This window comes from Triturus cristatus, chromosome 2_2 (genome assembly GCF_964204655.1).
Source record: "Triturus cristatus chromosome 2_2, aTriCri1.1, whole genome shotgun sequence".
Classification (NCBI taxonomy): Eukaryota; Metazoa; Chordata; class Amphibia; order Caudata; family Salamandridae; genus Triturus; species Triturus cristatus.
The window spans coordinates 1,255,407,332-1,255,428,014 of record NC_140582.1 but is presented as its reverse complement, the minus strand read 5'-3'; the positions used below and the strand labels follow the sequence as shown (position 1 = coordinate 1,255,428,014).

General features: G+C 49.4%; 1 protein-coding gene across 3 annotated transcripts in view; it reads left to right on the top strand.

Moving 5' to 3' along the window:
• The window catches only part of LOC146863541 (coagulation factor XI-like), a 381,607-nt gene that overhangs the window by 303,490 nt on the left and 57,434 nt on the right, over positions 1-20,683 (top strand). For all 3 annotated transcript variants that reach the window (XM_085643002.1, XM_085643001.1, XM_085643003.1), the window contains one exon: positions 1,725-1,893. In XM_085643002.1, coding sequence (XP_085499128.1) covers positions 1,725-1,893 — 169 coding nt within the window. The remainder of the gene's footprint in view (positions 1-1,724; positions 1,894-20,683) is intronic.

Genomic DNA, 20,683 nt, shown 5'->3' with positions numbered 1-20,683 from the left:
CACAGATCCCTTCTGCACGCTATTCGTCAGCAGCTCATAGGAGCCACACTGATCTAAATCACAGATCCTTTGTGCACGCTATCCATCAACAACTCATTGAATCCACCCTGTTCTAAATTACAGATCCCATCTGTAGAAAGGTGGAATCTGACTGCATGGTTGCCCCCACTTTTCTCCTGGTGTTTGAATGGTTTTTGACTAGTCTGGCTGGGATCCTGCTATCCAGGACCCCAGCCTATCTGCTTACTCCCTTAAATGACATGGAGTGCATATTAGATGCACTAGTGATTGGATACTGTGGTACCTTATGAGCCCCTAGTATATGGTACCTTAGGTACCAAGGGCATAGGTACTTCACAGGCCTACCAGGGGCTGAAGCATGTATTATGCCACCCCTGGGAAGCAGACTAAATCTGACACCACAGGCCTGCTACTGCAGCCTGGGTGAGGAAGTGTTAGCACTCCTCACTGAGGTATAGGCTCCCTATATCTCACCTTACACACACATATAAACCTATCAGTCACCCCTAAGGCAGGCCCTAGCAATCCTGAGGGCAGGGTGCTTGGTTTCCATGTAAGGGGGTGCCTCTGCCTGAGCAGGGCCCCTCTGCAGCTGGCAGAGTCTATTCTCTGTGGCTGTTTGTGGATGCAGTTAAACCATATACTCTTAAGTGCATTATAACCTAGCGGTAAATGCTAACTTTGGGATGGCTGCATCAAAACATGACGTGTTTGATGTCAAACGCCTTGGAATCATACCCCCACACCAGTAACTGGTGTGGGTGTATGATCCCACCCTTTTAGAGGGATAGACATGTACCTACTGTGGAAACACGGTAGAATCCTGAAAGAGCCCTGGCATCACAAAATGGATGCCACCAGCACAGACACTGGGCTGCCCTCCTGCTGCTGACCGAAACTCGCAGTGGAGGAGGCCCAACAATAGGCATCCTGTCACAGGGAGGTGTAACCACCTTCCAGACATGATTTAGTGTATTGGGGCTGGGTGGGTGCACTCCTAGAGTGCTTTGAAGTCCTGCACTGGGGGAGCAGTAGGCTCCTCTGTGCATATGCCAACTCAAACCGGTTCAGGGGCTACCTGTCCCTGCTCTGGCGTGAAACTGGACAAAGGGAAGTGGGTGTAACCACCCACTACCCTGACCCTCCTAGAGGAGTGGTCATAGAGCTAGTCCCTCCCCTATCTTCACTATAAGATACCAGGCATTGCCAAGGCAATTCAGATTACACCTGGACAACGCTCTACAAAGAAGAATCCTAAATCATTTGTCCCTTCCCCCATGGTATCCACCTGCAGCTCCTCTAATCCACACTGCTCTAAATCACAGATCCCTTCTGCACGCTTTCCGCAACAGATCATGGAATCCACACTGCTCTAAATCACAGATCCCTTCTGCACGCTTTCGCCAACAGCTCATGGAATCCACACTGCTCTAAATCACAGATCCCTTCTGCAGGCTATCCAGCAACAGCTCATTAAATCCACACTGTTCTAAATCATAGATCCCCTCCTCAAAACGTCCGTCAGCTGCTCTTGTATCCACACCATTCTAAATTACGGATACATTTAATGGGATCCCTCAACAGCTCTCAGTGGAAGTCTGAGACCCCCGGGATTGGCTGATGAACCCAAAAGAGTGAGTCACCTTTGACTCCAGTGTTGATGAGGAGTGAAACTCAACCTGTCTCTCTGGCGTCTCTTGTAGGTGACCATGAATGCAGCGACCTGGTTCTCGATGGGATCAATCTCCCCGGACATGAGATCGACAGCGTCTTGACTCCAGATGCGGACCACTGCCAGCTCGTCTGCAATTACCTCCCTCTCTGCCAGTTCTTCAGCTTCAACAACGAGAACTGCACTGATGAAAGCCAGAGGTACTAGCACCGCATTTCTTATCACTGCTGATCACTCTGTATCAAGGGTTCTGTGTGCGCTGCAGCCAGAAGCACTTGATAGGTCAGGGAGCCTGTCACTCTTGCCTCAGTGTATCCTTGTCAGGGTTGTAGCGTTCATCTGAATTTGGAGAACTTCTTTACCCAGAAGCAAGTCCCGGCAAATAGAAATGTCTGCATGAATCGCCGGCTGATGGAAGAAAAGACCTTGCTCTGTCTGGATTTTTGGGGCTGGGCCTCAGATTTCTGCTAGTGGAGATAAGGTAACGAGCCCACAGGAGGTGGACATGTTTTGATTACCCCCCATCACAGCACCATCAGAGGAGAGTGGCTGTTGTTCTCACATCCAGTTTTGGGGTGATTGTTTGATGGGGACCCTGGATATCTGGGACAGAGACATTAGCCTTTATTTCTGTTCCCCTGGGAGGGAGACCACAGACGCCCCGCCCCCACCAGGTGAACATCCAATAAGCCTCCCTAACAGTGTCCTTCCATTCCCCCTTGACTGTATCTTGTGTGATGGGGCGCTCTTGAGGCACGATTGAGCGTGCATTACTTTATTAATGTGTTCTTGGCCAGAACATAATGGGTATCGCACAAGAAGGTGGTTCCACACATCAAGGTAAAGGCCACTGATGCTTGGGGCATCTCCGGGGACCAGTGCCCTTGCATCTCCAGCGTTACAACAAACAATTGATGGACGGAATGCTGACAATGCAGACATTCTCCCCCAGTCAAGAGATCTGGGTTAAATCCATCGTTCTTTTGCCCACTACGCCACCCCAGTTCAGACATGGCCATATGCAAATCAGTCTTGACCCTGTGCCTCATGGGAACAGTCCAGCCCGAACTGCCAAGCCATGTCTTCCCTGGACCGGAAGGGAAGACAGGGATGCAGCAAGTGCTGGCTGGCTAGCCTGCTTTTGATTGGGCAATTAATATGTTGGCTGTACTGGTGGCTAGTACAGCTTTTGATTGGGCGAGTAAGATATTGACTGTGCTGGCTGGCTGGCTGGGATGACCTTTCATCGGCTTCGAGCTCTCTGCACTCAGTAGCTCACTTTCACTTCCTGTACAATAACAGCAGAAGCAGCTGAGGGACCATGTGGGAGGACTTTGTTTTGCTTTCACTTCTATCCTCCACACAGTTGGAAAAGGCCTGGGACAAGGAGCGAGATCTGCTGCTGTGACCTCCTTGGAAAGCTAAGCCCTGAGCAGCCCAGGGAAGACAGAAACCCTCCTTAGCTGGAGGACAAGCACTATGCTGATTTTGCACCCGCCATCTTGAAATGTTTTGGCAGAGTCTGTCCTCAAAGAGGCCATAGAGGGCTGGCGCACTACCAGAAGCCTGTGGTACCAGGTTTTCAATGGCCGAAGCGCATCAGGAAAGAGAAGGACCCCCACCCCCAGGAAATGGAGGGCCAAAAGGAGCTGAAAGGACACAAAAAGCTATGGGCCAATCAGGGTCGAGGGGTATTAGTTTAATCCCGCTATGAGGGTGCGACAATATGGCCCAGGAAAGGGGGCAAACGGGGTATTAAGAGATGCTGACCCTACGGCCTGAGCATGACAAGGAGTGGGGCAGCTCGCTACAGAACTGACACCCGCCCACCCACACTTAGGGAAAAATCAGTGCTGCAGTCCTAAAGAAGGAGGCAGCCAGAGAAGGCAGCAGTAAGCCAAGGAGCAAGTGCTGAAAAAAGTGCAGACCCCAGCATGGCGGGGTGGTGGGTGGAAGCTACTTACCTGGTGATGACTTATGGCAGGGTAAGTCACACCCTGACATGGCGGGGTGGCGGATGGAGGCTACTTACCTGCGGATGACTTATGGCAGGGAAAGTCACACCCTGGCTTGGCGGGGTGGCGGATGGAGGCTACTTACCTGGAGATGACGATGCCAGGGCGGCGGATGGAGGCTACTTACCTGGGGATGACTTATGACAGGGTAAGTCACGTCCCGGCATGGCGGGGTGGCGGATGGAGGCTACCTACCTGGGGATGACTTATGGCAGGGTAAGTCACACCCGAGCATGCGGGGTGGCGGATGGAGGCTACTTACCTGCGGATGACTTATGGCAGGGTAAGTCACACCCTGGCTTGGCGGGGTGGCAGATGGAGGCTACTTACCTGGGGATGACTTATGGCAGGGTAAGTCACGCCCTGGTGTGGCGCGGTGGCGGATACAGGCTACTTACCTCGGGATGACTTATGGCAGGGTAAGTCACGCCCCAGTATGGCGGGGTTGCGGATGCAGGCTACTTACAAGGGGATGACTGTTGGCAGGGTAAGTCACGCCCCGGCATGGCGGGGTGGCGGATGGAGGCTACTTACCTGGGGATGACATATGGCAGAATAAGTCACGCCCCGGCATGGCGGGGTGGCGGATGGAGGCTACTTACCTGGGGATGATTTATGGCAGGGTAAGTCACGCCCCGGCATGGGGGGGTGGCAAATGGAGGCTACTTACCTGGGGATGACGATGCCAGGGTGGCGGGTGGAGGCTATTTACCTGGGGATGGCTTATGACAGGGTAAGTCATGCCCCGGCATGGTTTGGTGGCGGATAGAGGCTACCTACCTGGGGATGACTTATGGCAGGTAAGTCACACCCCGGCATGCGGGGTGGCAGATGGAGGCTACTTACCTGGGGATGAATTATGGCAGGGTAAGTCACACCCCCGCATGGAGGGGTGGCGGATGGAGGCTACTTACCTGGGGATGACTTATGGCAGTGTAAGTCACGCCCCGGTATGGCAGGGTGATGGATGGAGGCTACTTACCTGGGGATGACTTATGGCAGGGTAAGTCGGCCGACAGGGGGAGTCTGCGGGGCTAAGCACTTGCAGCCAGACCCGCCAGACGGCAGGGCACAAACGGACAGACAAGGTAGCGAGTGGACCCTAACATAAGTGAGAGGTTACCCCCCCAGCTGAAAGAGGATCGTTCCAACACAGAAACTTGATTTCCTCCCAAACTGACACGTATGATTTATGGCATAGCAACGATTTAACTGTGACATGATTTATGACATGAGAACGACCAACTGTGATTGATTTATGACAGGGCGTGATTTATGACCCTGTCAAAGTGAGTTATGCCCTTCGAATGACGCTCACTTGCCTTACATACATGTTAGTAGAAACTACAGCCAATGATGCCAAACACACCCATGTCTCGTGTGTTAGTAATGAAGTCCATCACAACATGGGGGGTTTGGAGGGGGCCAAGTGCGGGGTTAAGGAAGCCAGCAGCGAAGTCTTTGGGGTAAGAAAGGCACGTGCTGACTGCCACTGCACGTATCGGACCCTCCCAAGTGAGTCCACTACGAGATGGAAGTAAAGTTTAACTATAAGCAAGTGGTCAGTCAGTCTGAGATTAGAGTTAAGAAGAGGACTGTGTACTTGTAGGTCCTTGGGGACGTGTGGAACTTGTTTATCGCGACCCCTGCATTGTCTAGTATTTACAGAGACCTGGTTTACTGATCTATAATGGCCAGTCCTGGCACAAGCTATTCAATGGGTTTCAAAATATTGTGTTTGTGCCAGACGGTTGGGTACAGGGGGGTGTTGCCATTTATGTAATGGCATTGTAGTGTAGTTCCTATTTCCATTATAGGCTCTGCGCATTGGAATAATATACACTATAGTTTTTGCATAGGACTAATGTCAGTATGCCTCTATCGAGTACATTAAACTTAATTACTTTGTGTGCCAGCTAACTCAGAGGTCAGTAGAAACTTCTCGAAAAAACAAGAAGGGAGTGGTTTCTGACAACCGCATAAACATGACAACTTTGTTTCCCTTAGAATCGGAATGTGTCTCAGAATCGTAGAAACAATAGATAACAGTTTCACTCAGTCAATCGTGCATGCTTAGTTTCTCCAGAGTTACACAGAAATAGATAGACGGGTGTTTCAATAAAAGGATTTATTGAACAGTCTTGTTTCTCGTGTAAGAGATATGAGCTGTTACAATCATTAGACAGTAAGGAAGATATAATACGCACAGCGTAAGCAGTAAGAAGAAATAATAATGCAATAGCATTGTCTTTTAGCTATGACATATATTCATATATACATACATAAATAACACAGGCTAAAAAGTTAATACTCGTCTGATGCTTCTAAATAGTTCTACCCCAGTGTACCTAACCTAAGTGTAGTACGAGGTAGTTTTTTTAACCATTCATTTTATTAAACAATTGCTTCATACACCTTTCAATATAGTACAGGTACAGGGTGGAATGCGGCAGGCTTTACTATACGCCTCTCTTAAATAATATCTTTAATAATGCTACCCACCTTTTAAAGTATACTAACCAGAAGCCAAGTCTTGTTGGCTCCACTCTACATCACGCTTCCAATCTCCAATCTTTGGAGCAGTGGTAGCTTTCCAAGCCCACAGAATGTTACTCTTTGCCACCCGGTCTGCCAGTCTATGCCATGTTTTAGTGTATTTCGGCCAATCTGTCTCCCCTGTCACTCCCAGTATGTGCCATCGTGCCTCCATTGGGTCCTGGAGACCCACTACGGCAGACATCACTCGAGCAACTCCCGCCCAGTATGACTGAATTTTAGGACAGGTCCAGAAAATGTGAAAGAAGGTACCCACCTCCCCGCATCACCTAGCGCACAGGTCCGAGTCGCAGCGGCCCAAACAGTGCTGACGTGTCCTAGGGACATATGATCTGTGCAGAATTCTCAGTTGAATCAGTCGAAACCGTGCCCGTATGGCAATCTCCCTAGAGCACTGTGTGGCCTCCACCCAATTCTTGTCCTCCAGGAGCCCTACGTCTGTTTCCAACACTTCCCTTAGGGTCAGGAGAATTATTCATAGTCCTTCGATACATGAGGGGGACAGGTTTGTCAATCAGGGGGTCGAGTAGGAGCCTGTCTTCTAGAGGGGAATACTCAGGTATTGGTTCTCCCTCTGGCATCGTAGGGCATGCCTCAACTGCAGGTAACGGAATCGCTCCCTGCCTGCCATCTGGAATTCCGTCTGTAAATCTCCGAATTTGGTCATAGTCCGCCGCGCCAGACAATCTCCCTATCCCAATGAGATCCCACTTACGAAAGCCCTGTAGGCGCCCAACCTCACCCAGCAGCTCACATTCCCAGAGCCAAGTCTGTTCTGTTCATTTAGTTTCCTACCCCAGTAGTTTAGTGGCTTTTCGCAATGCCTGCCCCACCGTCTGTGTGTGCACCAGAAGTGATCTCTTACGCCTTTTACTGTACAGCACGGTAGGGTAGCTGCCGTTTCCCATGGCGAGGTGGTCCACTCGGTAGGGGTGTACGTTGTATCCTGTAAAGACCCAGCCATTGACGTTAATGAGCTGGGATGCCAAGTAATAGTTCCTGACAACTGGTACCGCCAGGCCGGCCTCGTAAACCCCCGCTGCAGTTTTCGTATTGCTATTCGCAGGCTGTAGCCCCCCACAGCAGATTATGCCTCTCCACCTCGATAGCCTGGAAGAGAGCCTCTGTTATGCAATATGGGGTGTTTTGGAGCACATGTAATGGCGGGGGAGAGCCATCATCTTGAAAAAGACCGCTCTACCCATCCCATGAGGGAGACCGGAAGGCGTCGCCAGTGGGGAGTGTGCATTTTGAGCTACAAAGTCTGGCTCCAATCTGGTGATCCAAATGCCAAGGTAGTTTAACTCCTCTTGTGGGGCCAAGGCCGCGCAGGCAAACGTGAGAGGTGGAATCTCGCTCACCAGGGAGAATATGAAGGATTTATCGCAATTTATCTGGTAGCCCGAGTAGCTACCAAAGAGTTGGAATATGTGGTCTATGAAAATGTTGACAGGCTTGTGTGCATAACGTAGAATGTCGTCCGCATATAGGGAAATGCACTCCTCCCAGCCACCCCCCCATGTCGATGCCTCAAACCAGCAGATCTCCACAAACCCACACCTCAAGCAGCTCAAGTGCCAGCATGAAGAGCAAGGGAGAAAGCGGGCACCCCTGTCATGTGCCCCTGTGCAACAGGAATGGTTTAGATATTGTCTTCTTCACACTGACCCTCGCTAATGGATCACAATATAGGAGTTTGAGCCAGGCGCAGAACTTTGGACCGAAGCCCAGTCTGAATAGAACTGCAAAGAGATGCGGCCATTTGATACCATCAAATGCCATTTGGGCATCTAGTGTCAACAGTGCAGCAGTCTTGGTCGGCTAGGCTGCCGTCACATGCATTACTCCATATAGACAGCAAAGATTCAGCCTGGTGCTCCTATGTGGCATGAATCCTGTCTGATCAAATCGAATTACCGTGGACACCACTGGGCCCAGCCGGTTGGCTCGAACCTTTGCCAACACTTTAACCTCGAAACTGAGCAAGGAGATGGGCCTGTAGGCGCATCATAGCTCTGGAGGTCTTCCTTTCTTCGGAAGGACTACAATAGTTGCCATTCTCGGATGTTCTGGCAGTCATCCATCATCTTGCGCGGTAGTGAACATATTTAACATTGGCTGGGCCACTCCGTCTGCTACACTTTTATAAAGTTCTGCAGGGAGGACGTTCGGGCCAGCTTCCTTTCCGGGCTGCAAATCCAGAATGACCCCACAGTCTCCTCTTTTGTCAAATCACGATTAATACTGCATGTAGATCTTTATCCATGGCGACCCTAACCACTTCCCTTGTGTCAGATTTTAATATCTTTAAGGCTACCACAGTTGTACTTACACCCGTAAGGCAACATACAGGAATAATTCACTTCTTACAGGGGTTGTTGTAGGCAGAGCAGAAGAATACACAATGAGTAAAGGTATTGAGACTTATGTTACACACTGGGCAGAGTTTGCTAGAACCAGTATTGGTCCCCCATCTCACAGTAAACTCTGCTGTGGGTAGGATACCATGTCTAAACTTCAAGTAGAGTTGCCTAAGCTCCAACCAGTCATCGGCAAAGCCTTAGAAAAACTGATGGTTCAACAACTTTCCACCTTTTTGGAGGAAGGGAAGTTGTTACACTTGCCTCTGCTTCTCGAGTACCTCGGTCATTAAATCCTGACTCTTCCCAGCGAGATTAAAGGTCTTGTCCAGCTCAACATGAAACCTGTCTAGACCTCCTTCACAAAAACATCTTCAATACTGTTTATCTTATCCAGGACATTATGATCTTATCCAGAATATTATCCAGGATGTTGTGATCTTATCCGGGATGTTATAATTTTATCTGGGATGTTATGATTTTATCCAGGATGTTGTGATTTTATCCAGGATGTTGTGATTTTATCCAGGATGTTGTGATCTTATCCAGGACATTATGATTTTATCCAGGATGTTGTGATCTTTTCTGTGATGTTATGATTTTATCCAGGATGTTATGATTTTATCCAGGATGTTATGATCTTATCCAGGATGTTATGATCTTATCCAGGATGTTATGATTTTATCCAGGATGTTGTGATTTTATCCAGGATGTTGTGATCTTATCTGGGATGTTATGATCTTATCTGGGATGTTATGATTTTATCCAGGATGTTATGATCTTACCCGGGATGTTATGATCTTATCTGGGATATTATGATCTTATCTGGGATGTTATGATCTTATCTGGGATGTTATGATTTTATCCAGGATGTTATGATTTTATCCAGGATGTTGTGATCTTATCTGGGATGTTATGATCTTATCTGGGATGTTATGATTTTATCCAGGATGTTATGATCTTACCCGGGATGTTATGATCTTATCTGGGATATTATGATCTTATCTGGGATGTTATGATCTTATCTGGGATGTTATGATCTTATCTGGGATGTTGTGATCTTATCTGGGATGTTATGATTTTATCCAGGATGTTATGATCTTACCCAGGATGTTGTGATCTTATCCAGGATGTTGTGATCTTATCCAGGATGTTATGATCTTATCCAGGATGTTATGATCTTATCCAGGATGTTATGATCTTATCTGGGATGTTATGATCTTATCCAGGATGTTATGATTTTATCCAGGATGTTGTGATCTTATCCAGGATGTTATGATTTTATCCGGGATGTTATGATCTTATCTGGGATGTTATGATTTTATCCAGGATGTTGTGATCTTATCCAGGGTGTTATGATTTTATCCGGGATGTTATGATCTTATCTGGGATGTTATGATCTTATCCAGGATGTTATGATTTTATCCAGGATGTTGTGATCTTATCTGGGATGTTATGATTTTATCCAGGGCTTTATGATCCTATCCAGGATGTTAGCTTGACACAGAGCAAGCTGGCTTATCAAAGAGGCAATGTGTAAAGCATCTGTGCAATATCTTTAAACAGTAACACAGTGAAACACACAAAAAAAACTCCACACCAGTATAGAAAGATAGATACAACTTTTTCCTATATAGTCATAACCAAACAAAAAGAATCCAATCAAAAGGCTGCGATATTCACTTGTTAAAATGAGAGTGCTTTGAGGTATAAAATCTTCAATTAGGCGAGAATTATGGGGATTTAGAAGTCGGTGCCCATCTAGGAAGGTAATTATGGTAATATGGGGGAATCAAAGAAAATCGTAGTGTAGCACGTTGGAACGGCTTGGGTTCGTAGTAAGGGGGAAAAGGACAATACTAAAATATTGGGGGAATCCAAGTTAACGGCACAAGCGGGAATGGAAGTGCTTTTAAAAAGCCACAGTGGTTACACAAAAATGGACAATGTCTCCCAACAAGGGCTTTTCAATAAGTAGGTTGCGGCGGGAGGGGGAATCAAACCCTAAGTTTGGCCGAAGACTAGAACCGCCATTTTAGACAGTTAGCAGTCTAGTCAACAACCCTGGGGGATTTAAGGAGGGACACGCAGCAGGCACGCTGCTGGCGTGCTGAAGGCGTGCCTAAGACAAGCCCGTCTGCGCCCGTCAGCATCCTGCAGGTGGCCTGGGCCGGGAATGCTGCCGGTTCCCTAGCTTCCTCTCGTGTTCCTGCATATTATGGTCGGGCGGAATTGTTGGGCATCGGAAAGCTGGTAAGTGGTTGCCGTCCACAGACTCCGACTCCCGGGGGAAAGCCACTTTCCTGTAATCTGTGCAATTGGGAGCCCGACCTGCCCTGTAGGGAGCCTATTGGGGAAAGTATGGCATGTAAGCCCAGTGACCCCTCCAAGATATGTGCTCCCCAGTAGGCGCTCATTTAATGGCCTGCTTATTGAATGCCAGATCCATAAAAAAACACAAGTTAGAATTGCATGACCTTTTAACCGATATTAACCCTGACAATATGTTTGTCACTGAGACCTGGTTTAATGAGGCTTCTAATCCCACTATTACCAGCGCTATCCTACCAGGCTATTTAATCACAGAAAAAAGATCGGCCGGTGGGTAGAGGGGGAGGAATTGCGATAATTTAAAAAAATAATTTTGTGTGTTTCATTCTCCCAATTGAGGAGGTGGATGGAGCGGAGAGCCTTGGCTTCCTCTTTACCGCACCGCGCATCAGACTCCGGCAGGTGTACTCATTTATAGACCTCCCGGCCCCGCCGGTAGATTTACAGAGTCACTTAGCCAAGCTGTTTCTCCAGTGACCACCAAATACAAGCATTGTGTACTATTGGGAGATTTTAATATCCATATGGATAACTTGACAGATCCCGAGTCCATGAAATTGCGGTACTCTCTGGAAATGTTTAATCCGGTCCCTTATGTCCCCCATTGCTACTCATGAGAAGGGTCATATCTTGGATCAGATATTTTCTAATATTAGAATTGACACTTCCTGTGGTGTGGTCGGACCATTTTCTTTTATGCTTTAGAGTTTCCAAGATAGTGCCCCACTCCCAACCGCACGGCACACTGCGCCCTTATAGTTTTAGAGCTGGTGAGAGCGCCGTGTTCTTGATTTGGCCCCTCTTACCACCGAGTGGCCAAACCGACTCGCGCCTCTGTTCCGTGGTTTACTGAGACTCTGAGGAAGAGCAGAAGCGCCTGTAAACGGCTGGAGAGAGTGTGGAGGATCAAGTTCGATCCCGAGGACAAAGTTAGACAGAAACAGGCCCTGCAAGCCGAACCATTACAGAATTCGTGAGGAAAATAAACTCTTTTTTTCCTCTAAAATTGAGGTAGCAAGCAATAAGAGTAAGGAAATCTTTAAAATTGTCAAAGATTTCTCTTCCCCGAGCGTGGTGGGAATTTCGTTTACTCCCTCTTCTGCGCGAGTAAATCACATTGCAGACTATTTTCAAGATAAAATCTGTACAATTCAAAAGTATTTTACGACTTTACCGCCTGTGAAGGCAGATAGTGTGGGGCATCTTAGTCTGGCGAGCCCTGGTACTAGCTCCTCCTATTTCTTTAGAGAAATTTCTTGAAATTATGAACTCCTTGAAGTCGGGTTCCCCGTCGGACCCCTGCCCAGCAAAAATACTGTCCGCCATCGCAGAGACCCTAAATCCAGCTGTCAACGTGGTTTTGAATTTGTCACTACAAGAGGGGCTGGTCCCTAGATGCTGGAAAATGGCCAGAATTATTCCCCTACTGAAGAAAGAAACTGTCTGCAGATCCGACAGTAGCCTCCAATTACAGGCCTATTTCATTATTGCCCTTCTTCTCTAAAGCTCTAGAAAACTGCGTTAATCTCCAACTGACGGAATACGCGGAGGCCAATCATGTACTCCATGAGAGTCAGTCCAGTTTCAGAACCCATCTGAGCACTGAAACTGCCTTATTGGAAGTCTCTGAAACCATACAAGAGCAACGAGATAGAGGGGGCAGTGCTGTCCTGATACTATTAGATCTGTCCACTGGTTTCGATACCGTGCCCCATGACTGGCTCTTACAAAGCCTGCCAGACTGCGGTATCGGGGGCACGGTACTTAAGTGGTTCACCTCTTTTTTGAACGACCGTCGCCAGGAAATTTGGTCTCCCCCCTTCGCAGCTTTCATCCCGCCTTTGAAGGTGGGGGTCACACAGAGGTCTATCCTGAGCCCGTCACTGTTTAACATTTATATGGCTCCTCTTGCACTTCGAGCTGAGTCCCACGGCGCTAGGATAGTGTCATATGCTGATGACACTCAATTATTGTTTACGTGCGACAAAGGCTGTGGTTTTAGAGGCGAGGAGATTAATGCCTGTCTTACGGAGGTTTTCTCTTAGTTACGGCTGAATCAACTAAAGTGCAAACCAGAAAAATCAGAGATTGTCTTTTTTGGTTGACTGCCTTGTGAATCATGGCACCAATCGTGGCCTTGGGATATGTCCACTCCTATTGCTCCTGTCAGCATTGTGAAGAACTTAGGGGTCAAGCTAGACGCTACCCTAACAATGAAAGCCCAAATCCAGACCATGGTGGGCTCATGCTTCGACATGTTGAAAATGTTAAAAAAATGGCTTCCTTTGCAATTGGTCGAGTACCGGAAGACAGTAGTCCAAGCCCTGATTACATCCAGGTTGGATTATGTTAATATCTTGTACCTGGGCCTCCCTGAGTATTCATTGAATCGTCTGCAGGTGGCTCAAAATGCAGCGGCGAGAGCCGTTCTTATGGTAGGGCCCAGAGCACACATGACAATCCACCTGAGGGCCTTACATTGGCTCCCGGTGCGTACGAGGATCCAATTTAAAGCGCTGGTTCTAGCTTTTTGCACCTTTCATGGCACAAGGGCAGTGTATCTTAGGAGAAGGGTACAACCCTAGGTGCCACAACGAGCCCTGAGGTCCTCTGGCCAGCCACTAATGCACATCCTCAAGTTTGCCCGCTCTCATAGAGGCGGTCGTTCGTTTCAAGTGCTACCTGTGGTGGGGGTGCCCTTTGAAAGGCTAGGGATTGACATTGTTGGTCCCATGGATCCCCAAACAGCATCTGGGCACAGATTTATACTGGTGGTGATGGATCATGCCACCAGGTACCCAGAGGCAATTCCCCTAAGGACCACTACAGCACCTGTGTTGGCAAGAGCTCTCTTGAGTGTGTTCTCAAGAGTAGGCTTTCCTAAGGAGGTAGTATCTTACAGGGTTGCAAACTTCATGTCTAGTTACTTGACTGCTATGTGGAAGGAGTGTGGAGTGAACTACAAGTTCCACACACCCTATCACCCACAATGCAATGGTTTAGTTGAGAGATTCAACAAAACCTTAAAGGGCATGATCGAAGGACTCTCAGAGAAGCTTAGGCGAGAATGGGACCTGCTCTTGCCCTGCCTTTTATTTGCATACAGGGAGGTGCCTCAAAAGGGGGTTGGTTACAGCCCATTTGAACTTTTGTTTGGTCACCCTCTCAGGGGTCCATTGTGTTTGGTGAAGGAAGGATGGGAGTTACCTCTCAAGCCCCCAAAGCAAGACATAGTGGACTATGTACTTGGTCTCTGCTCCAGGATGGCTGAGTACATGAAAAAGGCAAACAAAAACCTTGAGGCTAGCCAGGAACTGCAAAAAGCCTGGCATGACCAAAAGGCTTACTAGCCAGTACAGAAAGTGTGGGTGTTGGAGCCTGTGGCCCCAGCAGCTCTCCAGGACAAGTGGAGTGGACCCCACACTATTGTTGAACAGAAAGGAGAGGTTACTTACTGGGTAAACCTTGGAACCCCTAGGAGTCCCCACAGGGTACTTCATGTCAACAGACTAAAACCATATGTTGACAGGGTAGACATGGGCTTGCTCATGGCTACTGATGAAGGACAGGAGGAAGAGAGTGACCCACTCCCTGACCTGCTTTCTCAGAACCTGATGATGGGTCAGTTGATGGTGTATCCTTGGCAGGCAGCCTCACTGCCCAGCAGCAAACTGACTGCAGAAACCTTCTCAGTCTGTTTAGACATATGTTTTCTCTGACTCCAAGTCAGACCACCTGGTGCACTCATGAAGTGGACACTGGGACAGTCTACCTGTGAAGAATAAGTTCTACGGGCAACCTGACCATGTCAGGGACTGTATAAGGACAGAAGTCCAAAAGATGTTGGATCTGGGTGTGATTGAACCCTCAGTTAGCCCTTGGGCTAGTCCAGTAGTCCTGGTACCTAAACCTCACACCAGTGGTGGGAAAAGAGAGATGGGGTTTTGTGTGGACTACAGAGGCCTCAATGCAGTCACTAGGACTGATGCCCATCACATCCCCAGGGCAGATGAGCTAATAAATACATTGGCCTCAGCCAAGTACCTTAGCACTTTTGACCTGACAGCTGGCTACTGGCAGATTAGACTAGCTGATGATGCAAAGCCAAAGACAGCATTTTCTACCCCTAGTGGGCACTATCAGTTTGTGGTAATGCCCTTTGGTGTGAAGAATGCACCTGCCACTTTCCAAAGGTTGGTGAATCAAGTCCTTACAGGTCTGAAAGACTTTAGTGCAGCATATCTAGATGATATTGCTGTCTTTAGCTCCACCTGGGAGGATCACCTGGTCCACCTGAGGAATGTTTTGGAGGCCCTGCAAAAAGCAGGCCTAACTATCAAGGCTACTAAGTGCCAGATAGGGCAGAGTCAGGTTGTGTACCTGGGCCACCTTGTAGGTGGAGGCCAGGTTCAACCATTGCAGAGCAAAATCCAAACCATAATGGAAAGGATTGCTCCAACTACCCAGACTCAGGTGAGAGCCTTCTTAGGCCTGACTGGGTACTATAGGAGATTTGTCAAGAGGTATGAATCAATAGTGACACCCCTGAATGACATAACTTCTAAGAAAATGCCCAAAAAGGCTCAGTGGACAGCTAGCTGTCTAAAGGCATTTGATGACCTGAAGCAGACCATGTGCACTGCTCCCATTCTGCAGAGTCCTGACTACTCCAAAAAGTTAATTGTCCAATCAGATGCATCTGAATTGCGGGTAGGGGCTGTACTGTCACAATTGAATGATGAAGGTCAGGATCAGCCAGTAGCTTTCATAAGCAGAAGGCATTTCCACTTAGAACATGAAGACTCAACTGGTCAGGTTAGTTTAATGTCCCTGCATTTGGGGGGGGGGGGGGTTGTGTAGGAGAGTAGGGTCTGCTTCACATGGGTACCCCCACTTTTTGCTGGTGTTTCACTGTTTTTTTTAACTTAGTCTGGCTGTGGTCCTGCTAATCAGGACCCCAGCCTAGCTCTAAAATGGTTTCCATGTACATTAGGTACATATCTAATTGGATTCTGGAGTGCCTTATAAGCCCCTAGTATATGGTATACTATGTACCTAGGGCATAGGTACCTCAGAGGCCTACCAGGGGCTGAAGCATGTATTATGCCACCCCTGGGAAGCACTCCAAAATGGCACCACAGGTCTGCTACAGCAGCCTGGGGAAGGGTGTGCTTGCACCCCTTACAGTGGTATAGGCTACCTATATCACTACCATTGCACACACATATAAACCTCTAAGTCACTCCTATGGCAGGCCTTAACAATGCTGAAGGCAGAGTGCTTGGTTTTTATATGAGAGGGTGTCCCTGCATGAGTAGAGCCCCTCTGCAGCATTCGGAGTACCTCCTCTGATGCTGTTTGTGGTGCAGCCTGACCATATATTCTTAAGTGCATTATAACCTCGTGGTAAATGCTAACTCTGGGATGGCTGCACGGAAACATGTCGTGTTTGATGTCAAACACTTTGAAATACTACCCCCCCCCCGCCAGTTCTGGCGGCGGGGGTAGCATTCCACCCTTCTAGAGGGGGAGACAAGTTCACACTGGTCTAACCTGGTAGGACTTTCTACAGAGCAAAACCAAAGGAAATGATGGACGGAGTGTTGAACATTGCAAGCACTCAACCCCAGTCAACTGATCTGGGTTTAATCCATCACCGTTCTTTAGCCCACTCTGCCACCCCAGTTCAGACATTGCCATATGCAAATCAGTCTGACCCTGTGCCTCATGGGAACAGTCCAGCCCGAACTGCCAAGCCATGTCTTCCCTGGACCGGAAACAAGCTTCCTAGGACCGGTTTTGGCATTTCAGCCGTCTTCAGCCAGGCTTGCTTGAATCCAGTGGCAAAGTGAGCAAGGGACTCACGTCTGAGCATACCCTGCCAACTGATGGCGAACAAAGCAAAACCAAAGGAAATGATGGACGGAGTGTTGAACATTGCAAGCACTCACCCCAGTCAACTGATCTGGGTTTAATCCATCACCGTTCTTTAGCCCACTCTGCCACCCCAGTTCAGACATGGCCATATGCAAATCAGTCTGGCCCTGTGCCTCATGGGAACAGTCCAGCCCGAACTGCCAAGCCATGTCTTCCCTAGACCGGAAACAAGCTTCCTAGGACCGGTTTCTGGCATTTCAGCCGTCTTCAGCCAGGCTTGCTTGAATCCAGTGGCAAAGTGAGGACTTTCTACAGCCCTGGCATCACAAAATGGATGCCCCTGCCACAGACACGGGTCTCCTGCTGCGGACCGAAACTCCGGCAGCAGAGGCCTGGACAATAGGTTTCCTGTCCCAGGGAGGTGTAACCACCTCCCCAGACAGGCAGACGTGTATTGGGGCTGGGCGGGAGCACTCTCTGGTGCTTTGAAGTCCTGCACTGGGGGCACACTTGGGGCAGGGGCTACCTGCCCCTGCTCTGGCGCAAAACTGGACAAAGGTGGGTCCCTAGAGTTTGTCCAACCCCCAAACTTTGTATAAGTATGGGAACCCAGTCCTTGCGACTTTAGATTACCCTGGATGAAACTCTGCAACATATATCCTGGACCTTCGACTTTCTATTTCGACTAGAAGATGGAAGAAATCTCCCTTGGGGTCAAGGAGTGACTCCCCTGCTTGGCAGGCACCAAAGAAGCAACTGTCCGGTCTGCAATTCCGAAGCTCCCATGTGACGCCGAAATCTCTGCATCACCAGATGGGGATTTCCTGACTTCCCCGAGGTTACCCTGAGTCCACAGCAAAGCTGAGACCCGTGGCTATCGTAGGTGACGAGGAACCGTGACCCCTGCGCACCACGTACTATTGCTGGTACATCGACTTCCTGTTTATCCTTGAAGTTCTGCTTTGGGCTCCGAGTAGCCCCAGCCTTGAGCACTGACTGCACCGAAGATCTCCGGCCCCCACTCCACGAGTGACCCGTGGGCCGGGTTCCAGTGCGACCGCTCGAGGCTCCTTCGCGACCGCTAGCCCGTTGGTTAGTGGGTCCCCCCTCTTCTGCTTGGGCTTCCCTGGTTGCTCCAGAAGTTCCCTGACTTACCATTGCTGGGTGAGTCCCTCAGACCTCGCTGGTCTGCACCGACGTCCTTCTTCTCTTTCCACAAGACTTGCCGTTGCCAAGTCTTCTTGGGTCCATTCTGGTCGTCGACACTGCAGCACTCGACAGACTTCGTGGGACAGCTCGAATCCGGCTCGTGGACTTTGTCAACGCCTCCTGGACCTCGTGACTGAAGAGTCAAGACACCTGTCAACTCACCTGAAGCACCCGAAATCTGTGGGCATTGGTCCATCCTGCCCCTGGTCACTGGCAAGTGACCCAGACACTGTGCCCTCTGCTTTCAGGTTCTTTCCATCCTAGATCCAGGCTTGGTGTCTTCGGACACTTCTCCTCTTCACGGCAGCAGCACTTCTTCGCCAGCTTCCATTGTAATCGACGACGCGACCCGACACCAAAAGACATCTATGCACCCCGCTTCCCTGGGTGAGGTAACACGAGTACTCCTGTGCTCCCGTGGGTGTTAGCCCTAGAACTGCTTAAGTCCAAAAGGGTTTGGTCCTGACTCGATTCTAAGTGTCCCTAATGTTCAAATTTCCAACCGCGAAATTGCCCATAGAAGCAAACGGGAACCCGCGGTTGTGTTTACACACTGCACACAGTCCCCGTGGGTCCCCTGTGTCACTACCTTGGGTGGTTCCGTGGTGTCCCAGTGATTCTACAGGCTCTAGGCCTTGTGTCTAGCTCAGTCGTGGTTCTTATACCACTTTATTGGTATATGGTTTGGTACGCCCCTAGGGCCCAAACGTGTATTTGTGCTATTACTGTTGATTGCTTGTAAATGAACTTGTAAATTAAGTACTTCGAACTCCAGTCTCAAAAAGAGACTAGAGGGGTGTGTTTTATCCTAAATACATATATTTGACATATATACCTGGTGTGGTTGTCCTTTCATTTGATCATTCAAGAGTTTATAGACTGGTAAAACAAGCTGCTTTACATTCCTTCAAGACTTAGCCTGAAGGCTGCTCTCCATAGCTACAACTAGGATAGCTTTCAATAAAGGTTGTCTTTAACCATAGAGCAGCTCAAAGAGACCGAACCCTAAGGACTTCTGTGGCACCTCACGGTAGGCAAACAACAGGCATGGCAAGAGGACGTCCCACTTACGCCTCATGGGCTCACCTAGGCCCATAATCATGCCCTTGAGGGTCCAGTTGATTCTCTCAACCAGCCCATTCCCCTGGAAGTGGGAAGGAGTGGTGAACTTATACGTTACCCCACACTCCTTCCATAGAGACTTCATTTATTTGGAGATTAAATTAGTTCCCCTATCGGACACCACCTCTCTGGTGAATCCCACGTGGGAGAAAATCCCCATCAGTGCCCGCCCCACCACGGGGGCCGTCACTTTCCTGAATGGGATGGCCTCGGGGTCCTTGGTGGCATGGTCCACCAAGACCAGGATGAACCTGTTGCCCATGGCTGTCTTGGGATCCAGAGGCCCCACAATATCAATGCCCACTCTCTCGAATGTGGTACTCACAACAGGGAAGGGCTGTAGGGGGACCTTAATCTTCCCCCCACTCTTCCCACTTGCCTGGCAAGCCTCACACGTCCTGCAGTGAGCAACTGAGCTCCTGTTCCTCTGGGGCCAATAGAAGTGGGTGACCAGCCTCTCAAAGGTCTTGGTCTGCCCCAGATGTCCGGCCAATGGCACATCATGAGCCAATTCCAGCAGGAAGGTCCTGAAGCGCTGGGGTACCACCAGCACACGGGCTGACCCTGGCTCACCTTAGGCTCGCTGTAAAGGAGGTCATCCTCCCAATAGATCCAATGTGACCCTGTCTGACCACCTGCTGCCTGGGCGGCGGCCTTTCGCCGCACTCCATCAAGAGAAGGGCATGTTCTTTGCTGCAAAATTCCTCCCTGGAGGGCCCCCCTTCCTGTCGCCAATGGGTCAGCTCCGGTAGGTCCCCCAGTTCAGTCACTTGTTCCCCCGTAGGTCCCAGGGCATCCCCCTCAGAGTCTGCTCCCTCTGGGACCGTGGAAACTGCGGGGGCCGGTTTCCCGTGCCCCCTACCCCTTTCCTTTAAGGCACGGACCTGGGCCATAATTTCAGGCTCCAGGCCCTCCTGAACACCCTTCTGAGCTGTCATGGACCAAGTGGTTGCACACGCCCACTCAGGCGGGCCCAACATTTCCAAATGAGACTTTCTCTCCACCGTAACCCACGGGGAGTTCTCTAGATCATTGCCCAACAGACAATCTACCGGCATGGCGGCCCTCACAGCCACTTGAAGAGTTCCTGAGACCCCCGCCCCACTCGAATGGAACCTGAGGCACCTCACACTGGCTCTCTGAGTTGTCGGCTGATATTACGGGACAGAACGCATGGGGGTTAATCTGCTCTTTGGACACCAACCTGGGGCTGACAGCAGTCACACTGGCTCCTGTGTCCCTGAGAGCCTCTACCTTATGGCCATTGATGGTCACCCACTGCCTGTACTTCTTAGTGTTATTGGGCAGTGTGGGGTTAGGGACCTTCTTAAAGTATCCTAGCGAGACAAGGGTTAACTCTACGGGATCCCACCCACCTTGGACCTCCATTTCTTCCCCTCCCAGGGCTACATTGGCAATCTGGCGGGAGGGTGCACGGGGTGGTACATTGGGGCCCCTCTGGGGACACTGGGGATCATAATACCGGTGGCCCACTTGACTACACTTGAAACAAGTAAGTG